The following is a 20,910-nucleotide window of genomic DNA, read 5'->3' on the forward strand; positions in this document are numbered from 1 at the left end:
TATTTTAAACTTCAGCCTTATGACAGTGTGTATTGCTCCTTGTGCTGACAGTGGCCAGCACTGCTGAATGGGACCCTCACTTGTGCCATGTGAGACAGAGCAGAAAACCCTGGACTGTTGAAACTGAATTCAAGAGCTTGTTATAATGACATGGAACTTCAGGAAGATCAGGTCATAGACGTCAGTAGGAGTAGGACCATAAGGTGATGGTGTTTGTTTTGTTTTGTTTTTTAAATACATCATTTGTTCCACTTCGGGGTATCTGATGCAATAACCATGTCACAGTTTTCCTCTGTCACATCCTTCCCACATGACAGTGGAAACATCACTTCAAACCAGCATTCTGGATGCTCTCCTTTCCCCCACACTCCCACTCCAGCTCTGCTTGCCATTAAGCTTTCTTGAAGTTTAGCACATGCTTATTCTTTCCATTGGCTGCAGAATTTCTGCAGTCTTCCTGTAATACTGCAGATTCTAGACCAAACTAAAAAAAAAAACACAAAAAAACCCCAAACAAACAAACACACACACAAAACACAAAAACAAACAAAACCACACACACAAAACAATAATAACAACAAAACACCAAAAAACCCACACCACACAACATGCAAACACCAAAACCCTTCGTCTGACAACTTGACATCTCTGGCATGATATATTCAGGACACTCCTCTGGGCTTTTTCTTGCCATAAAAGTTCTGCCCCAAGCTGCGTCTCCCCCTGCACATGCTGCCTAGAGAAATGGGCCAATTCTTGGTACTTTAGTTAAGAAATATGATCATGAAGGAAGTTCAGAGATGAGTCTCACATCATGGGGAAGGGACGAGCAAAAGAGAGTAGGGAGGCTCTCTTAATTCGTCTACACAATAAAGACATAATTGGGATGTATACTGATCCTGATGGAAGAAGTGCTGGTGCAGATGCCGCTCACATCCTCTCTTGGCAAAAAGAACAGATGACCACTCTTCCAGCATGACTCCACTCAGGAGCACCCCATGATAACACACAGATCCCTCACTTGCACAACAAGGTCTGGGCATCGCAGGGTGGAGGGAGGGTGAGCCTGTTTCAGGAGGAGGGGAAATTCCCTATGTGAAGTTGAGATCTAAAACAAGATGAGGATGTCGGGAAGAAACAATTTCCATGTCAATGTGGTAGAATTTGGCCTCCCACAGCTAGAAGACTGGTGGAAAACAGTTTGCTCTACTGTGCAATTTCATCCTTCAAAAGCAAATTATAATAACTGGTGCGGACATTCCAGTGTCTGCGAGCTAATGATGATAAAAGGCAGTCGCAACCAGCCAGTGCTGGGAGGAAATCAGGTGGGAGACCTGGCCTCAAAGCCCGTGCTTGCATAAAAGCAGTGTTAAATCCTTTCGAAGGGCTCTGTCAGCAAGCAGGAGTTGAGGGAGCACTTCAGGTTGGCAGGAGGCAAGCAAGAACGTATCCTCCTGTTAGCCCTTTTTTGGGAGGGGGCGGAGGGGGGATACGCTGCCAAAGGAGCCGGTTTGACAAAAATCGAGGCTGGATGCCTCTGTGCACCAGCATAATGGGAAAGCCCTTCATGAGGCAGGAAATCCTGGAGGCACTCCCCTTAGAGAAAGCTGGTGTACAGCAGGAGATCAAATGGGGACTCCCACATGCCTGAGGCCCTGTGGAGATAGGTATTAGGAGATGATGCTCTTGGGTCTTTTGGCATATTTATTTATAATTGCCATGCTCCCCAGAATAACTACTTTTTCCTGTAGCCCCACCAGGATGAGCACATTTAGGAAAAGCATCCCAAAGGTTCTCCCTCACTCCCTGAGTCACCCTTGACCCCGTGGGACACCCTAAGGCTGGCTCCGGCTCCACAGCCCCAACCACCCCATGATGACTTCACATCAGCTTTCCTACAATATGGATTCCTGACCACTGAGCTCACTTCACACAGGCATGTACACGTATTCCCCATTCTGGTGACTGATACTTTCAGCATTCCCCATGGCTTCACAAATATTTTCATACACCAGCCACATAACTTACTCTAATATCTCAACTCCTTTAACAGGGGTTAAAACAAAAAAGCAAAACCAAAAAAAAAAAAGAAGGGGGGGGAGGAGGGTGGAAAAAAAAAAAGAGGGGGTGGTGGGAAAAAAAAAAGAGAGAGAGAGGGATAGGGACCAGCAGGAAGCCAAAGCAGACATTACTCCTAAGGAACCCATGAGTAAGAGCAGCTCGGCCTGGTGCCAGCTTGGCTAGTCATGACTCACCTAACAACTCCTCGCCACCACTGTTGGGTTTTTTTTAACTCAAATATGACAATCTCCACTCCTAACCTGGTGTATCGGGGCTCCTTCCACTCTAGAGACTGCAGCTTTTCCCAGGTGACCAAGGGAATCCCATTTTAACATCCTCCTTACTGCCAGTGAGGCAACCATGCTCTCCACCTCACTCCATGTTTTCAGAGCAGAAGGTCTTCTAGCTGAAGTCCTTCTAGGTGAGGAGATGGATTAAAAATAAATAAATAAATAATAGTCACCTCAGCATGCGTTTTCTAGCTCTATCCCTTCCCTTTTGAAGCCAAGATGAAAGAATTAATGCATTATCTGCCTTTTAGCCCAGGTGGTCTGCTCTGCTAGCCTCTGCCCCAGTTCCCATTGTTGCAGCAAACAGCTGTCTGGATTGCAGCTGCTCAAATGAAAGAAGCCCTGAAACGTGCTACAACTGGGCACCTGGCAATGCTGTACCCATTTGTTCATATTGAAGGAACATGTGAGCTTTTAATTGTTCATGGCAAAGGGAGCTTTTTAATGACTTCAATTAACAGAGAGAAAAACTCCAGTTAGCTCTTGCTATACAAAAGAGTGTCCACAATGTCATTAAAACAAGATTTACAAGTGTCATAACTCTCAGCAGCATAGTCAACAATACAGCCAATCATTACAACTGAGCACCAAAGGAGAAGGGGGGAAACATCACACCACCGAGGAACGGGAGGAAAAGAAAAGAGTAGGGGGGGGAAAGGTGCAGAGGAAAAAAGAAAAGTCTTTTTTTCTTTTCAGTCTAAATTGATTTTATTCTACAAAATGCTACTCAGTTAAAATTGTAAAAGCAAAACCATTTTAATATGTTCATTCTTTCATAGCAGCAAGCTTTCTCTAACAAGCTTTTCATTTTAGTGCAAATACTGTAGGCCTGTATTACAGTAAAATAACAAGAACAGAGGAGAGACAACACCAGAGAATGCCTCAGAGCTGAGATTCTCCAGGACCACAAGAACGATATCAAGATCACAATTAAAGGAGGGTCCCAATTCAGCAGTCACCTTTAAGAACCTCCTTGGCAGAAACTACCTCACTGTAGACCAAAAAAAAAAAAAAGAAAGAAAGAAAGAAAAACCATGATCTCGTGAGGAAATAAAAAAGACAATGGTGCCCCCAAACCTTCAATAATCCTCATGGTCGCCTATTAATCACAGAGGCTTGATTCCATCTCCGACACCTGCTTTGCAGCAGCTAAATGCTGCTGATGCTTTCAATTTGCTCCCAGGAGAGTGGAATCAGAATCGGGTCCTTTCTGCATGTGAGGATCTTAAAGTAGACTTCAGTGACACTAGTAACTTATCGCTCTAATAAAGATGCACTATCCCTTATCGATGTTACTTTGAACTACACAGTATATCAAGATATATACAACATTTTACCCTCTCACTGAGCAAAAACAATTGGATACCTATTTTCTACACATCTTAATATGGTTTTAATATCAAGTAACCACAAACAAGAAAGTGGAATAACCCTTTAATTATACAGGATAGGAGGGGAACAATTAAGTAAAACAGGATGGGATTTTATTATTATCTTGTATTCTGAGATTTGTCCTCAACTCCACCTACTGTTCACAGAGGAATGATAATGCATCTTCAGAAACATGTCTCTTTTTACATTTTATACAGACAACAACAAAACCCAGAATCTTTTATTTAAAGAATAAAAAAAAAAAAGCCTGAAAAAAGAAAATTGGAGTATTTTTAATGCTCTCTTTATTATATCCAAGTCTTGAACAGGAAAAAAAAAAGATGTAAACATGATAAATAAATAAGAAATAAAATGTAAATTGTTCCCCCCACCTCTTAAAATGTTTGACTCGGCCTTCCTAATGAAAATGAACTCATGTCATAATAATAAGGTTTCTTACATTTCAGAAGTCTGTTTTAGAAGGAAAAGAAAGAAAACCCAACAACAACAACAACAAAGAAGCAACAACCAAAAACCAGGAATGTGAGTTGGGAGGATGTTAAATAAATGGCAGGCAGATCTGCTGGAGCAGGCACAAGACGGCTGCCTACCAATAAATAATAAGATACTGGGGAGGAGAGGGGTGTCTTAGGTTTGTTTTAATTTTGTTTTTTTCTTTCCATTTAGGATGAAGGCCAGGTGGATCCTACATACAGTAAGCAGCAAAATTAAAGGTTCAGATGAACTAAATAGGTCATTTAAATAATAATTATAAAAACACAACAGAGAGCTACTGTCCCCAGCATGTTGGTCCCAAATCCCGCCACACCACCAGCAGTTTGAGACTTCCCAGTCTCCACACCTATGAGAAAGGAATGGATGAAGGCAACGCCACAACTGAGAAGGAGAAACAAGGGCAAAACTGGAATGGCAAACATCACCTGGAAGCTGAATGTTTCCGTCAATGCAGCTACTACTGCTCCTCCCAGTTTGGCACTGATTAATTCAGGTGTTATTAGAGGCTTCATTGGGTCGGTCACTAAGGGATTGACCTAATACCAGCTGAAATTCCCTGGGCCTTTTTCTATTGACTTCAACAACTCTTGGTTAGACACTAGTTATAACAGCTCTCGCATCCCCATTACATGCAGAACATGGAGACACTGTACACCTAGGAATCAGCAGGGAAAATACTCTTTGAAAATACTGTTTTGGGGGTGGGGGAAGACAGTCAGTTCCCAAAAAGTACACCAGTAAACGTGAAAAGGAGAACACAGGACCAGACCAGAAGAGCAGCAGCAGAGCTCAAGCTGTACCTGTCTGCTAGAGACTAAACAAAGTAATGCTGATCCACAAAATATGGAAGGCAGGAGACCAGAGATCCCAACACAGACATTCTCCAAGAGGTTTGAGGGACAAAATGGGCAGGCACAAGGTATTTGGGGCTTCTCCCAGATAGTAGAAATAATACTCTTTTCCAGGCAGTTTTGTGTGGCTCCCGTCAGCATCACAGGACAGGAAAGGGGATTGTCCTGTCACTGAGAAGGTCAATGACAAGGCAGCAGGCAGTGTTGCCCACTACCAGCTGCAGCTCCTTGTGGCAATGATTCAGTGAGCAAAAACAAAGGTTATTTTTGTTGTTCCACTGGGATTTAGGCTTACTTGGGTTGGAGGAGGCACCTGACTTCCCAAAACCCCTAGTATGAATGCTCCTGGCCTCCTGGGAGACAGTGATCCTGTTCCGCTGACCTCCAAAGTAGCTGCATCACTTTAGGATTCACTGCTTGACAACATTGCTTTCTCCCCAAAAAGGAGTGGAAATGACATGCAGAGTCATTTTATTGAACAGTTTTAGACTCTTAAACCAAACTGGCCCAAACAAGCATCTGGCAAAACGGAGATGGGTAGAGAAGCAGCAGTTTCACCTAAAGTGATATCATCTGCATAAGACCTTATGAAAACAGGATCCTTTGTACTAACTATGGGAAGTTTAAGGTCTACTTTGTTGAAAATGAAGTTTTAATTTTTATGTGAGGACAAGAGAACTCCTTTATCAAATTTGCTTATTGAGTGAGCTCCATTTGAAACCTCTAGCACCAGTATAATAATGGAAGTGTTTAAGCAATAAAGAAAAAGCCTGAATCACAATCAGCTTTATGAAGCAAAAGGACCACTAATATATTTCTATTTCTGGCAGGTTTGGTAAATACCCAGGTTGAAAAATAATAGGAATAACAAAAAAAAAGGGCAATGCCTATCTTTAGAGCCAAAGTAGTGTCCCTTTGAAATGATTCAAGGAATGGGCAGTGACCAGGATTTGAGGGAAGCCAGCCCTGCTGAGTAACGGTCTGGGTTCCACAAGGCTGAACCCTATCAATTCCCAGGGGAGTTGGTGGGGACTGCAGCAGTTTAGCATTTCACAGGACTGGCCCTATAATTGCATATCGCATTTGTCCAGGTCCAGCCTGACCAAGAAATACCCTGGTTTCAGCTGATTAAAATATATATATATATATATACATGAAAGAACAAGAAAAATCTCACACCAAAATAAATAGCTGCCACCACAGCTTCAACAGGCAGGACCAAATTGCTAAGCCCTAAGTGGCGCAGCTGGCTAGCTGGGCAGTCCTAGTGTACACATGGTCATGGTTTGTAAGTGCCTTGACATCAACAGGAATTGAGCTTGGCTCCAAGACAGAACAGGTTGCACACATGACTGTTTTCAGTAGTGAACATCAGCGCTGGAGAGCTTATGCCCTCTGTGAGCACTTAGTAGTAGCAACCAAGCCCACAGGTTGGAGAAGACAAGGACCCAGGGCTAGGGGAAGAGCCCTCTGATTTGTTCTTCTGTCTTCAGGCCAACCAACCCCAACAAAACCAGATCAATTACAATGCAAGATAAAACAGAGGCCAAAGACTGAGGTGCAAATAATGGTAATCAATTTTGCTCCACTGTCAATTTGTCATTTATAACCAAAGGTTATCAGAAGCTCTGTTCAAATTCAAACGGGTCATCACTTCAGCCATGCCATTCCTGCCTGGTCAGGAGCACCTTGTGGCCTGTGCTGTGCTGGAGGTTGGACCACTGCCTTCCCCCCAAGTCCGGAAACTGGGAATCTCTGAGCAAACCACACCCGCTACCATCAACTTGTGGATGCATGCAGCTTTGTTTCTCAACAAAGAAAAAGTCAGCAAGGGGATAGCTAGCTAGTTTCACCCTCTTATTCACTGCCAGTTTCCATCCTAGATATATAGGCATGTGGTGCCACCTCTTTTTCGGTAGCAAGTTCTGCAAGTATGGCCAAAGGGAAGATTTGCTAACAGGAGGAGATCAGCCTCTGAGTCAGGAGCCCTGATGGGGAGGAAGATGTAATACTCCCTAGACGGTGAGCAGCCCAGGAAGAGTAAACAAAAAGCAGCAGATTTGATATCCACCAAACTGGAGTAAAACCCTGCCAAAGACACTGCTAAGTGCCAGCCCAGCAGCTTTTCTGACGCTACTTTGGCCCCGAGATGCTAACTTGTTTTATCGAGGAGCCCAAGGGGATAAATATATCTACATTTTAAGAAAGAAAGGCTTCCTTATGAGCCTCCTGCCATCTCTGTTTGCTGTGTCTGTGCCCCAGGCCAGAGTTACAAGCTCTGCCCTTGTTGCTGAGCCCTTGGGGTCTTCTTGGTTCTCCCTCCCCCAGACCTCCCAGCCACCCCTCACCTGCCTGGGCACCCCCACATGTTTCCCCACAGCCTGTCACAAGAGGAAAGATCCTACCAAGCCTTTAGAGTTCAGAGCAACTGGATGAAATGTCATGGGATCAACAACATTGGAAATCATAAGCAGAGAGAGAGAGAAGCTGTAAGATCAACTAACCAGAATGATCTAAGCACAGAGCACAGCCGATCAGATCAATTCACAAAGGAAAGGGATGACTAGCAACTGTCTGCAGCTCGCCCTCAGTCCTGGCCAGGAGTGCTCCCCAGGTCCATTATGGCCATGAAGAGGCCATAGGCTGTCCCTACAGAGGGGATATCACCCTCTCCAAACAGTCCTGGCACGTCAGTCCCACCATTGCCATTTCCTGCCTCCAGGCAACTGGCGTTGGTCCTCACTCTCCTTCCTGGAGCTGCAGCACCTCCCCATCCTTGTTCTTGCTGCCCTTGTGCTTGAACGATCCTGTGCCTGTCTCTAATCCCATGGAGGGGAGCTCCCCCCACGGTGCTGGGGGGATGTAACACACTGGCAAAATGGGGGGCTGCAGGGGGATTACAATGCCAGCAAGGTGGGAGAGTTCAAGGAATCCGAGGACTGGTCACCACTGCTGCTGCTCCTCCGGTGAGCTTTGGAGCAGGACTCGGATGGGGAGAGAGGAGACTCCTGATCCAACACGTTGGGGTAGGTGAACACCAAGTTGGAAGAGCCAGGAGTGATGGCTGGTGTTGAGGTCACCACGATAGGAGTGTTGAGTGCCTCTTCCCCATAAAAACCTCCAGCAATGCTGATGGGCTTAATGACAGACCTTTGGCCTTTGTCAAGGACCAAAGACGAAGACGGAATCTCTTCCTCCACAGGCTCCTGCTTCACCACCACCGCTCCGCTCGCTCCAGTCCGAACGCTCTGGAGGCTGCTGGATGGTGGGCTCCGACGTTCCTCAGGGCTGATTTTGCACACAGGGCTGTGAGCCACCAGCATAAACTCCAGCTTCTCCTTCTCCTTCTGGAGCTCAGCAATCTCCTTTTGCAGCACTGACTTCTCTTCCTCCAGCACTTCAGTTTCCTGCAGACAAAAGGGGAATAAGTAAATATCAGAGGCTCTGGCACTGCTCCTCACCTGGAACAAGGCCATCAGGTCCAGTTCCCATCTGGCATGAACAGATAAACTCCAGACTCTTCATGAACCAAGCAGACACCATGTCATTGCCAGCCAAGCATCTTGTGTGTCATATGTCTACCAGTAGGCTATTCCCAGACTTCACCAATCTAAGGGTTATAAATGGTCTTCTCATGAGCTCACCTTTATTTTCCCATGGGCAGCTCCTGCCACTTTGTCTTGGCCTGTGATTTAAACAATTCTCCTCCTTTGCTGTCTGCCTGACAAATACCTTAGCAGAGGACTCTGATCTCCTCCCATCACTTTTTGTGTCACTTTAAGTCATGTTCTTTCCACTTTATAGACAGAGGTAGCATACAGCAACCTCTAAACTGTTTCCAATTTCCTTCTATAGTGTATATTCCAAACAAGGTCTGAGACTTTCCTGACTCTTGCACAAAAGGATTAAGACTTTCAGCTCCACTGTATCATTCCCTTGATGCATCTTTGAGTTAATACATTTACCTTTCCCATGGTCATATCACACTGATGGCTTATAGTCAATCTGTGGGCAATTAGTACCTTCCTCACCATTTCACAGAAGTAATTGCTCTCAGTCCTTCAGGATAGGACCTCCCACTTTGCACCCCTTTCAATTCTATTATTTTAGTCATGACAGTCCTTAAATTCTTCCTATAGGATGTCCTGCCTGCCCTACACTGAGAATACCTCCTGAATCTGAGGTCACAGCATGTTTCACTGGTGTGCTTTCAGTGCTGCTGCTGCTCTTGTTAATCAGATCATGGAATACAACCAGTCCCAGGCCGGAAGCACTGGAGCCTTTCCTCCAGCCTCTTCCAGCACAACCCATCCTCATCTTCTCTTCAGCCAGTATCTTACCCACCTTCTTCCACTCATCCCTACCTTCTCCTGTAGCACCAGACCACAAATCTCTGCGGTGCTTGCTTTGTGCGGGAAATCAGTTACACCCACCAAAGAAAGGTTAGCCTAAAGGATGTAACTTCAATAGGTACACACAACATCTGCCTCATTTTCCACTGCTTTTGGATGACCCTACCATCTTCAGTGTTTTTTTTTTTTAGGGCCAAAAGCACTGAAGATGGTAGGATCATGCACACAGCATCTTTATTGGAGGAAGACCAGCAGTAGGGAGACTGGTGCTAGTTGGGAGGCTAGAAGAGGGAGCTCCTAGGACATTTTGGGTGGTCAGCAAGGGAAATTGAGCTCCAGGCCCAAGCCCTCACCACCATTGGTGTAGGAGCAACACCACGAGGCAGCCTTGGAAGGAGAAGGGAGCACGTGTTTTGTAGCATCTTCTCCGAGCGTACTAGTGAAGAGAGAGCAATGCCCTGTGAGCTGGTCTGAAGGGCAGGTGGTAAAGAAGGAGAAAAGTATGCAGAGCACATACCGCCTGGAGCTTCTCTGTTAGTTCTCGACGCCTGTTACGACACTTAGCAGCTGCCAGCTTGTTCCTCTCTCTCCGGATCCTTCGCTTCTCTTCTTCCTCAGGCGACAGCTGTGGGCAAGAGCCAAGAAAACCCACAATCAGATCTGAGCAAGGCATTCCTTGAAGTTTGTGCGGATTCAACCGCAATGCAAAGGAAAAAGGCCTGATCCAGCAGGATGCTGAGCACTCCCCCTCTTCACTGATGTCAGCAGAAGATGAAAGCGCACAGTATCTCTGTCTGCACCAGGTCTTAGCAGAAGGGTGAGGAGAAGATGGAGAAGGGAGCAGGGGGAAGATTGTGTAAGAGGACAGTGAATCTGCACCAAGGCCAAACAGATAAAAGATGCTCTGATTGTTTCACAACTTGGGTGGTACATTAAGCAAAACCAGAGCACTATGTTGTAAGTGCCTCTTTCTTGAAAGAAAATATCTGCTGCTTCCCACACAAAAATAGTTGTTAGCTTGAAGGTCGGGGATGAGGTGGAGGGGGAGACAGGGAAATCAGCAGAGCTCCCATGAAGTCCATGAAGCAACAATGATTTGTACCACCCAAAATCCTGACCTCAGATTTTTGAGCACTCAGCGAGATAACACACTGTGCTTCTTGCATCAGCAGGCAAGGCTCCAGTGATATCAAGGGCTTTCTGAGGCCAGCTGACACCCTCACTGATGTAAATCAGCAGCAATTCCATAGAAACCCATCCCGCAACACTCTTGTGAAACCAGAGGAAGTGAGCAGGAGCCCACAAGATCTGGTCAAGTCAGGCCTAGCTTTTGGGGTTTGAGATGAGGTTTTACAAATCCCAGCAGCAGCAGACGGGCTCGCAGCACTGCCGAGGCTGGGGTGCCTGCACAGCATGGCTGTACAGCTGGAACACGGCACGCAGGAGCTGGAGCAAACAGCCAGCTGTGGGGATACATGGCATGTGTTTGCCTGAGCACCCTGCTCCACCGTGGACCCACCTCGTGCCCTGTGTGTGCTTCAGCCTCACCAGGCTGCTGTGTGCTGTGGGGCTTCGGCCCAGTGACCGCAAACAACAGCGAAACGAGCAGCCTGCAGAGCACATGTCAGATCTCACGTAGTGCCAGTGGAGAATGGAAAGAGAAACCTTTTCATAAAAGCTTTCAGTTTTAATATCTTCAAGGGCTATCAAAATCACAAATGAGACATTCACCAATCTTTTATTTTTAGTGTTAGTTTTACTCTAACCTCATTCTGGTTTGTTTTGGTTTGCTTTATTTCCTTAATTTTGATCTTCAGGGGAGTTTACTTCAGCTTCTGGGCATTCCCCTTCCTCAGTTCTGCTTTTTTGGGGGTATCCTATCCATGCCTGTGATTTCACCTGCATGCAGGGCAAGCCCCTGAATGCACACCAAGAGACATAAGTACTTCTAGAACTTCAGGACACAGGCTTTGGGTCTGAAAGCTTTTCCATCTCAGGGTCGGGGAGGTACCTGCTCCCTGCTGGGAAGCAGATAGTGGGAATTTGGCATATTCCCTCCCAGTAAGGGACCCCCACGGGCACCACTCTCCTCACTACAGCTCTGCTTGCTCCATTCCCAGCCCATACATGTGGCGGGTAAAAATGTGTTTGCACATGAGTACCTGCAGTGTGGCAATGCATTAAGCACACACACAAATTGTGTGCTGACTTGGGGCTTCTGTGTGCAGTTTTCAAGAGCCCTTTCATGCTTCAGAAGCACAGGCCCCATTGGAATATGTTGGGACTGAGATTTCTCCTCCCAGGGCCTTCAGTCATTTTTAAATTATCTATCTAAGCAGCTGTACTCTGTAAAAATCTCATAGACATGAATGAAGCCCCTAATCTGGACGTGCTTAACGTTATACCAGGTCTAAAAAGGAATATTCTGTCAGCGGTTGCTGGATTTGTTTGAAAGTGGTTGGATTTGGCACTCCTCATGCCTCTGCTGCATGCGTTATCTGTAGCTTGTCCAAGCCCAATACGTGCATTCGCTGGCAGAAACCTTCACCAAAACAGGCTCTTTTCATAAAGTGTTACACAGTGTTTTCCAAAAAGGCACTCCGATGCAGTGTTCAAAGCACCAACAGTGGAAACCTGAGCCAAAAAGCCACGGTAAAGCGCCTGGGTACTGCCTTAGCACATGTCTAATCAAAAGGACTTGGCTTTGAATGACCCACAATGAACGGCTTGCAAACAAGCCACAGGCCAGGAATTGCTTGGCAGGCATCCTTCAGCAAATAACTCTGAACAACAAATAAAGCGGAGAATATGGTGATCTCTTCACGGCCAATTTGTGAACACAGAGGCAGCATTTGTCAAACAAATTAGTTGTTGCTAATTATTCCTCCATTTCTCTTGAGAGCTTCCCTGGCTTTGGACACCAGCCCTGCATGCAGGGAACGGGGAGGTAGCTCTGGCTGGTGGAAAGGGCTGGCACGTACCTGAACCACCACAGCTGCCCCATCCTTCCTCCCAAAAACGGGTCCTCAGTGCACCCGTATCAGGTCCCCAAACAGAAGTGTAGTGTGGCTCACACTGGATAAGTGACTTTAACCCCTTCCCTGCCTCTTAGGTCTAAACCAGACAGCGACTCCACATAAAATAACCAGGCTGTGAAGCAAAACAGATGACGTGGAAGTAAAAAGTAGGACTGGTGAGTCTTATTAGAAACAGATCTCACGCAACAGCGTGTGCTAGTGTACTGAGGGTGCGCAGCGCGTCTCCTCACACTGCTCTGCAGCGACCCACACAACTGCTGCTTGGGAACAATTCGGAGAGATCTAGATTATTCAGATTTTAAAATACTTTTAAAAAACAAGCCAGCCTAGCATTGTGGCTAGCTATTCACAAACAGCCCTAGAGAGGGCTGTGTTTCTCACTTTGAAGATATCCACAAGGATGAAAGGATTTCTAGAAGATGAGATATCTGCATCTAGTCCACCACCCGGCCCCAGCACAGGACCCAGGGTCCCATCAGGAGGTTGAGCATGGGCTAGCAGTGGCACAAGCCACCCCTTTCTGGCTGTGAAAATGCCCCTGGGTTGGAGGCAGAAAGATCCTGCTTATGGGATTCCCACCCCACCACTGTAAAGAGATCAAGTGATTGTATGTTTGTAGTGGGAAGGTTGATATAGACTCCAGACATCAAGAAGGCTCTTGCTACTAGAGCTGAAGTGCTCTAGGGAAGCTGTTCCTCCCAGCACAGTGCTGGCTGTTCCTGGTGGTATCACCCTAAAGTGAGACTGGAGCAGCACCTGCTGCCACAGAGCAGATATAAAACACCAGTTGGGGTAATTTGGGTGTCAGATTTGTAAAGGACCTACGTAAAGACTCCTGTGTTTGCTCAGAGGTTTCCTTCTGCCTGGAGTGGCAGAGACATTCAAACTGAAACCCAAGGCTCAACTTCAGAGTTTCACCTGCTTTTGAAACCGAGCCGCAATGTGGCCCAGTGGTGCGAAGCGTGTGATGGAGAGTGGGTAAGTCTTGCTGTACGATGAGGAAGCAGCAATAAAATCACGTTCTGGCTTACATTGTACGTCACCCTGAGAAACCCCAGCACCTGCACAGCACGGGGGACCTCCCCGTGGGGTCGGGAGATTCCACAAAAGGGCAGAGGGGAGGAAAAAAAGTTCTCTATACACTTGTTTTTGAGGCATCCTCAGATGCTCTCACCACCGTGGTTACCTGCTCGTCTCTTCGTCTCCGTCCCACAGTGGTCCCGATGGTTTTGATCACACCAGGTCGCTGAAGGGCCGTGTGTCCGGCCACTGAAGACAGCGGGGGCAGTGGGTGGCTGTAGGGGTGCGAACGAGAGTAAGGGCTTGACATAGAGGTGATGACGGTGGGCTGGACCATCCACTGCAGGTCTTGGCTAGTTGTGATGGCGTTGATCGTAGGGATAAAAGCGCTGCCTGATCCTGGCATATCTACTCGAAATTTCTAGGAGGAAAGGTAAGGGAGAAAAACAGAGAGAAAAAAACGTCAATGGAAGCAGAATATAAGTGGTTACTCAGAAACCAGCGAGGCCCTCAGGAGCAGCACCAGCAAGGATCAAAGTAGCACCTGAAGCAAAGGCACCGACTGCCAATGCCTCTGCAGCCTCCCCAGCTGCCCCTGCCCACCACAGTGCCAGGCTCAGGCGCCTCCCCTCCAGAGCAGCCCTGCCCTCTCCCAGCCCCCTTCCTCATCCCCCCACACCTCCCCAGCAACCCCTATACCAACCTCCCCATCACCGCCGCCTCCCGCCTGTGCCCACCGCTCCTTCTGGCTTGGAGCGAAAGGGGAATTAAGGAGTTTCTAGAAAAACACTTCTCTGCCAGTCCAAAGAAAAGGAAGAGAAACTTAAGTTTTGAAATGCCGTTGCCAAGCAGGGCAAAGCCACCTTCTGCCAACGGATTCCCCTGAAATTTGGGCTTGGTCCATGCAGGGTTTGGTACAGCAAGAACAGCAGCTTGCTTCTTGTTCAGTGGTTCTGTGCTCGCCACACACAGAGCACAAGCAACCCAGCCCCGGGATGGTTACGTGTGAGGATTTGTATTTTAATAGCAGTCTATAAAATAGGTCTTAGGATTCAGATCGGACAAGTTCCCTGCAGCTCTCTGCACTGTCTAGACAAAACAAGGCAGCAGTAAAACCAAGGCAGCAGGTAATGATCTCCTCCAAAATACATGTACACTTTCTTTCAGACAGAGGTAAATCCATCTGGATAATATGCTGGCACTAAACTGGAAGGAAAACAATCGCTTGTCCCCGGAGGGGGAAGCAGGGGAAAAATAATGTTTTTGTCTTTGCAGAGCTCCTTCAGGAGGCTTTCAGTGGTTAGACTCTGTTTCACAGACACACAAGCCTTGCTCCAGCAATCACTGTGCAAGGGATGGGGCTCGTAGGACCAGCAGCCATCACAGCCATCGATTTTTAAGCCATGAAATATGCACATTCTTGGGTCAACAAACTAGCTTCCCAGAGAAGCGAGAGCCCTTGTGTTAGCCTGACCTCAGCTCAGGTAGGCGTCCCAGATAAGGGACAGCACTTCGACACAGATTTCCTTTTCAGGGTGTGCCTAGTCAAGCACCTTAAGTGCTTTGTTAAACCAGGGCTACTGCAAACAGTATTTCACATTCTGATAGCTACAGCATTTCAGGCCAGTATTAGCCATAAGAAGTCCAGTTGCCAACTCCTGGAGACCAGAAGATCCAGTTTGAATTCTGACAAACGCCGACTTACAGCTTTGGACAGCTCAAAATATAGCAAGAAAGGACAAGAGAAGGAAGGAGTGAATCAAGTTAAGTGGGTGGGGAAATTACACAGCCAGGATGACACGGGCACCAAGACCTTGGCAAAAGCCCCGCCAGAACCTCAGAGATTCACCTGGAGCTCAAGCGCAACACAGCCTCAGCATACCCCACATGTCAGAGTGCAAGGCATCTTTGTGACCTCTCCCAATTAACTGCAGAGAACCAGAGCTGCAAACTGTCAACACTACAGAGGAATTTACTGGTGCAAAGCCCCTTCTTTGCTCTGCCCAGTGCAGGCTGTGGCCACATGGCACAAGAGAGGATGGATGCCTTGGTGACTCTTCAGCCATAACACTGTAACAAAGAAATTTAACCTCACAGAATGGAGGAAGGTCAAAACTAGTTAAACCACAGATGCTCAGGGGATGCAAGTTCTACTTTCAGCTCCACAAGTGGCTTCTACCATGAGCTTTACCTACCTGTGCCACCATCTTTCCTGCACCAAAAAGCAGAGAAGAAAGGCTCATGCCTTCTTTGCAGGGGCACTAAAAAGCTGTGCCTGCAAAACATTCTGAGATCTTTTGGTGCTTTCCTATGCAAAGACACCATTTGCATTCCAGATAAAACAACATTTTCAGGTGCCCCACTACTGCAGCCTCCAACGACCTGCTAAAAATTCCCATCAGAAGCCAGGAGAGTAAGACCAGCTACCAGATCAGCCACATAAGATACAAGTGTCTGACACAAAGCTCTGGCCCTGAGCCATTGATGAAGTGGCTATTGGACTTGCAGCCACTCTTATATTCAGCCTTGGACCCTTCTCTAACACTAGTGGAGGGCTCCTGGACAGCAAAGGGAAGCTGCTCAATTCAGTCACATCCCTCAGCAGCTCCGCAGTACTTGCTTGCAGACCCAGGGAAGAGACCAGTCAGACTGCAGTCCCTGGCTGTGCTATGCTCCACTTCTGTCAGCAGCTTCCTTTCTAATCCCTCAAAATAGATTAAAAAATTCCCCAAACCTGTATTCTGTATTTTCCACAGGCAGTATTTTTCCCAGATAACTAATTAAGGGATATGCTGCTGTGACAGGCTGAGTCTTCAGATACAGGGTGCTCAGGCTACCTCTGGGTTTTACAGTTGTTGCTGGCCAGGCTTTCCTCACATACCTCACTGTCCATCTAGGATACTGCACTGGATCAGCTTTGCCATGCCAAAATGCTGCTGCACCCCCTGACTCTGCCCGGTGGCCATCAGCTCTGACCCCTGGGATGCTGACGGTTTCAGTGTCAGGCCCCAAATTCCCTGCCACCCCACCTGCACAGTCCTTTTGGGCACCCGCCTTCCGACTTCGGAGCTCCAGACTTTTCTCCAAACTACAGCTCCAACTCTGCTCTCCTTTCAGAGAGCTTTGATCTACCTGGCAGCACCACCTGCCCTCACTCGCCTCCCGGTTTCTCCTCTTTCTAGACCCCTTCCTGCCACTTCCTCACCCCAGACACCCACAGCTCTCCTCTCCTGACCCGGGAGAGGCTCCTGGAGGCAACTCTCTGCCAGCTCTCGGTTCTCCTTATCTACGAGGAATTCACGGCACTGCTGCAAAGGTGTGGCGATAGCCAGATTGCAGGGCTACACACACAGCACACGCTCAACCACAAAGCCACTGCTCTCCTCCCAACCCAAGCAGCACACAGACGAAGGTATCATAAAAACAAACAAACAAACAAACAAAAGTCCACCACACAACAAACAAACACTAAACAGCAAACAGAGTCCTGTTATTAGGGGTGCCAAGAACTGAGGTCAGTCTCTGTTCTGCCTTAAAAATACAGGGTTGGAGAGGAGCCTTCCTTGATCCACAGTCAAGGGAGTCTCCAGCAAGTCCTGCCACAGGCAGGGACAGGCTATGTTATCAGGTCACAGCTTAGGTGCACAGGCAGCACAGGAACATTTCAGGCTGCGGCTCCATGGTTCCTTTTGCCATCTTAACACAGAGTTTCCATACCACACCCCGTTGTGTCTCCACTCCCCTCCGGGCCTTCAGTTACATCTGTAACTGCGAGCGCCGAGCAGCACCAGAAACTGCTCTAGAAAAAGGTACAATAACCACGGAAAAAAACAAACACAACAACAAAAACACCTAAAACCCACCCAGAGGATCTTTAACAATATAGAGTGTACAGGATATATCCTATTAAAAAATATAAGGCCCCTGATGGCTCTCCCATGTTGAACATCTCCTCAAAGGAAAACTGGACACAGGGCTGGGATATCTGAGGGGAAAGTCAACTGGTCTGAAAAAGTACACAAACTCTTCCCATTAGAGTCTATGTTTACCACATGGCAAGTCAGTGATTAGGAAAATAGCATGACAAGCAACTTAAAAGAAAAATGTTCCAGTGCTGTGTTGTATGGGAAAAATAATTAAAAAGCATTGAAGTTTTGGCTCAGAGACACAGTTTCCACTTAAACATGTGACTGAAGCATCTTTTCTTCTTTTGGGGAAAGAGAAAAAAAAAAAACACACCAAAGAAAAAATTTCTACAATGCATATTTTCTGCAGTGATAAAACTCTGCAGATCCCTGTAGACCGGAATCAGTAGGACAGCCCAACTGCTAGGGTAAAGGCAATGCTCACATTTGATCCTAATCTACAACATCTGTAAGGATCAAGGGAAAGATGACACACAAGGCCTTGAGAAATCTCCTGGATTCTTAAAGAAAACATTTATGTTCTCACTAAGCCGGTATCCTGCTCAAAGCCTCATTTCAGATAGTAACCCTAGAAACTGGGCTCTGGCCTCCGTATCAAAGGCCATGCACACCAGCTGCCTGGGGAAAACGTGCAGGCCCAGAAAATAAAAGGGGAAAACCCAGTTATCGGTCAGACCAACTATTAAGCAGTTGCCAGAGTTTCATGACCTCCTGCAGCAAGTGCTTGAATCCAGTACAGCTGCTGAATCAGAGGAGGAAAGGGAGAGCGAAGTATTTGCAACTTGCTGGGTGTTTCCAGCTTCTCAGCCTCCACTTTCCCGCCTCTCCCCCCCCCCCGCACCTTGTCCTGGCATTTACTGTAAAACAGGGAATAAACCGGAGCCGAGTTATTAATACAATCCCTGGAAACCCCGGTCCGCAGCCCGCAGAGGGCACCAGCGAGATGCATTTGGAGCGGGCGGGGAGCGGCAGAGAGTCATTTCTGGTAAAACTTCTTTAATGTGAGGAATGTCACGGGCTGGTACGGTTGGCAAAGTTTAAGACTGGACTTTTTTTTAACCTTTTTTTTTTTTTTTTTTTTTTAAGTGATCCTATGACTTCTTGATGCTAAGACAGCAATGTGCTTACGCTGCCAGTTTGGTCATACAAGCCACACAAGAAACAATAATATTGGAAGGGGGAAGGAGGGGAGCAACTCTGAAAAAGCAAAAAAAGAAAAAAAAAGAGTAAGGCTGGGCCAGCTGATGTAAACAAGTTATGAAATAACCCAGGTTTGTATAACTGGCCCGATTGTGTAATGCCTTCCCCAGAAGTGGTGGATATATTCAATGTAGGCATATAAGCCATTCAGAGATGTTTTCTTAGGAAAATGAAATGGAAAAAACCCTCAAACTACCCGACCAGACTTTCAGGTCCGTGAATTCACGCCGTTTCCACAGGAAATATCTCCCATTCTTCAAGTGCCGCCCGGCACGGGAGCTTGAGGGGGGAGCAGGACCGGCAGCGCTGGGAGCGCTCCGGCGGCTCCTCGGGAAACTCTCGCTCTGGAAAAAGCCACCGGCAGCCGGAGAGCGGTCGGCGGCTCCCGGTAAAGCGAAGGAGCGGCCGGCAGAGCAAAGCAACACGTCGTCTTTCTCTGGGTCGCACCGGTGGCAGAGGCGAAAATAGTGTCACCGCCACAGAGCTAAAGCGGGGGACCGGGGCCGGGGGAGAAGCGGGGAGACCACTTTAAACGCTGGAAAAAGCTAGAGCCCACTCCAACCCACCCCCTGCGTGTTCTGCAGTGGCTGCAACAGTGCCTTGAAAGTAGCTCAGGCGGCACCTCCTCAAGTCCCGGGGAAGACGCTCAGACTGGTGCGAGGGAGCCCAGGACAGTGTCCAAGTGCCCGGGAAGGAGCGGTGAACGGAGGGACAGAAAAGCTCCCGAGGAGAACAAAAGCAGGAAGGAGGAAGACTGAGATGCGCCCGTGTATTTGCGTTACCGGCCTCGGAAAGAAGAGTTGCCCGGAGGAGCCCTGTGATTTCCGAGCTGGCTCCAGCCCACCGCTGCGGCTGGTCCCCGGGCACCGGCGGAGGACCCCACCGGCACCCGCGGGCCCCGCTCTACCTGAGGCTGGGACGACGGCTGCAGCCGGCCGGACGCTTCCCCGCCGCACGTCCCCGCTCAGGGCAGGCCGCTGCCTCCCACGACACTCCCCGGCCCCGGGTAGGCACCACCGGCCCCAGTAGGAGGAGAACCCCACCGAAAGTCCAGCACAGAAGAGTCGCAGCACTCACTCCGGGCGAGCAGGGAGGGAGGGAAGAAAAGCGGTGGTGTCCAACCGGGGACGACATGACGGCGGCTGCGGGCAGCCCGCGCCCCGGCACCGCCTGAGCCCCCGCGGACGGCGCCTCTCCGCCGGAGGAAGCGCCGCTCCCCGGGCGTGGCGGTGAACTCCCGTGCCGGGAGCGCTCGCAGCAGCCCCCGGAGGGACCCGGGGGAGAGGGGCAGCGCCCGGCCCTACCTGCTGGGCTGCGCCGCTGGAGTAGGTCTCGGGATGTCCCGGGGAGCCGCTGCTGCCTCTGGAGGAGGTGTCGAAGTTGCCGGGGTAGTCCTGGTACATGGTCCGAGGTCGGGCCGGGGGAGCCGCGTCCCCGCCTTCTCACACCGACACCCGCCGCTCCCTCGCCGTCTCCCCGCCCCCTTCTCCCTCCCGACCTCTTCGGCTCTTGCCTTTCGCCTCCCAACGCTCGCCGCGGAACAGAAAAAAAAATGCTTTGCAGAGCGGAAAGGTAAAAAAAAAAATAATAAAAAGAGAGAAAAAAAAAGAAAAATAACAAAATAAAAATAAAAGAGGCTGAAGTGGCAGCGAAGTGCCGACGGGACGGGAGGGCTCGGCGGTGCGGCGGGAGCGATGCGGCGGGAGCAAAGCCGTGCGCACAAGCAGGCGCGGGCAGCGCGCACGCCGATGTCCTCTCTCCGCGCTACCCGGTGAGACTCGCCCCGCCGGCGGAGCGGCCGCGGCCCCGGGGGCTGCAGGCGGAGCGGTTCTCCTCCGCCCCCACCACCACCAACCACCACCACCACCGGCCGCCCCTTTTCCCGGCGCGGGGTGACTCAACCGGGTCTAACGCCCCGCGGCTCCCCGGTAGGGCGAAGCGGCAGCTCCGCGCACCCGCGGTGACTCAGAGCAATGGCATCGCCCCGGTCCCACTCGCTTATTATCCGCCCGCCGCCGCCGCACCATGTGCACTCGCACACGTCAAACCCGCGGCGCACCGGCCCCACCTTGCCAGCGCGGAGCCTCCCACCTGCCGCCGCCGCGGGGGGGGCGGGATGGGGATCGGGGGATTGTGCCCGCCCCCGGCTCGTCCGCCGCACCGCCCCCGCCGCTCCGCCCGCCCCGCCCGGACCCGCGCAGAGCGCGGGTCCGGGCGGGGCGGGCGGAGCGGCGGGGGCGGTGCGACGGCGTGTTCCCGTCAGGCCCCGCCTCCCCCCGCCCCAC

The 20,910-nt window shown here is 49.1% G+C and overlaps 1 protein-coding gene across 2 annotated transcripts; it reads right to left on the reverse strand.

Moving 5' to 3' along the window:
• Window positions 1-3,769: 3,769 nt before the first annotated feature.
• FOSL2 (FOS like 2, AP-1 transcription factor subunit) lies at window positions 3,770-20,707 on the reverse strand. Of its 2 annotated transcripts, none has more exons than XM_082047298.1 (4): window positions 19,930-20,707; window positions 13,666-13,920; window positions 9,959-10,066; window positions 3,770-8,496 (listed from the first exon to the last, which is right to left on the reverse strand). In XM_082047298.1, the coding sequence occupies exons 1-4, from the start codon at window positions 20,026-20,028 to the stop codon at window positions 7,987-7,989; spliced, it is 972 nt and encodes a 323-aa protein (XP_081903424.1). In that variant the 5' UTR covers window positions 20,029-20,707; the 3' UTR covers window positions 3,770-7,986. The 2 variants fall into 2 exon arrangements, with proteins under 2 accessions (XP_081903424.1, XP_081903425.1); XM_082047299.1 differs by lacking the exon at window positions 19,930-20,707 and adding an exon at window positions 19,669-19,923.
• Window positions 20,708-20,910: the final 203 nt, after the last annotated feature.

The sequence above is a fragment of the Streptopelia decaocto genome (assembly GCF_964273445.1).
Source record: "Streptopelia decaocto genome assembly, chromosome: 3".
Taxonomy (NCBI): domain Eukaryota; kingdom Metazoa; phylum Chordata; class Aves; order Columbiformes; family Columbidae; genus Streptopelia; species Streptopelia decaocto.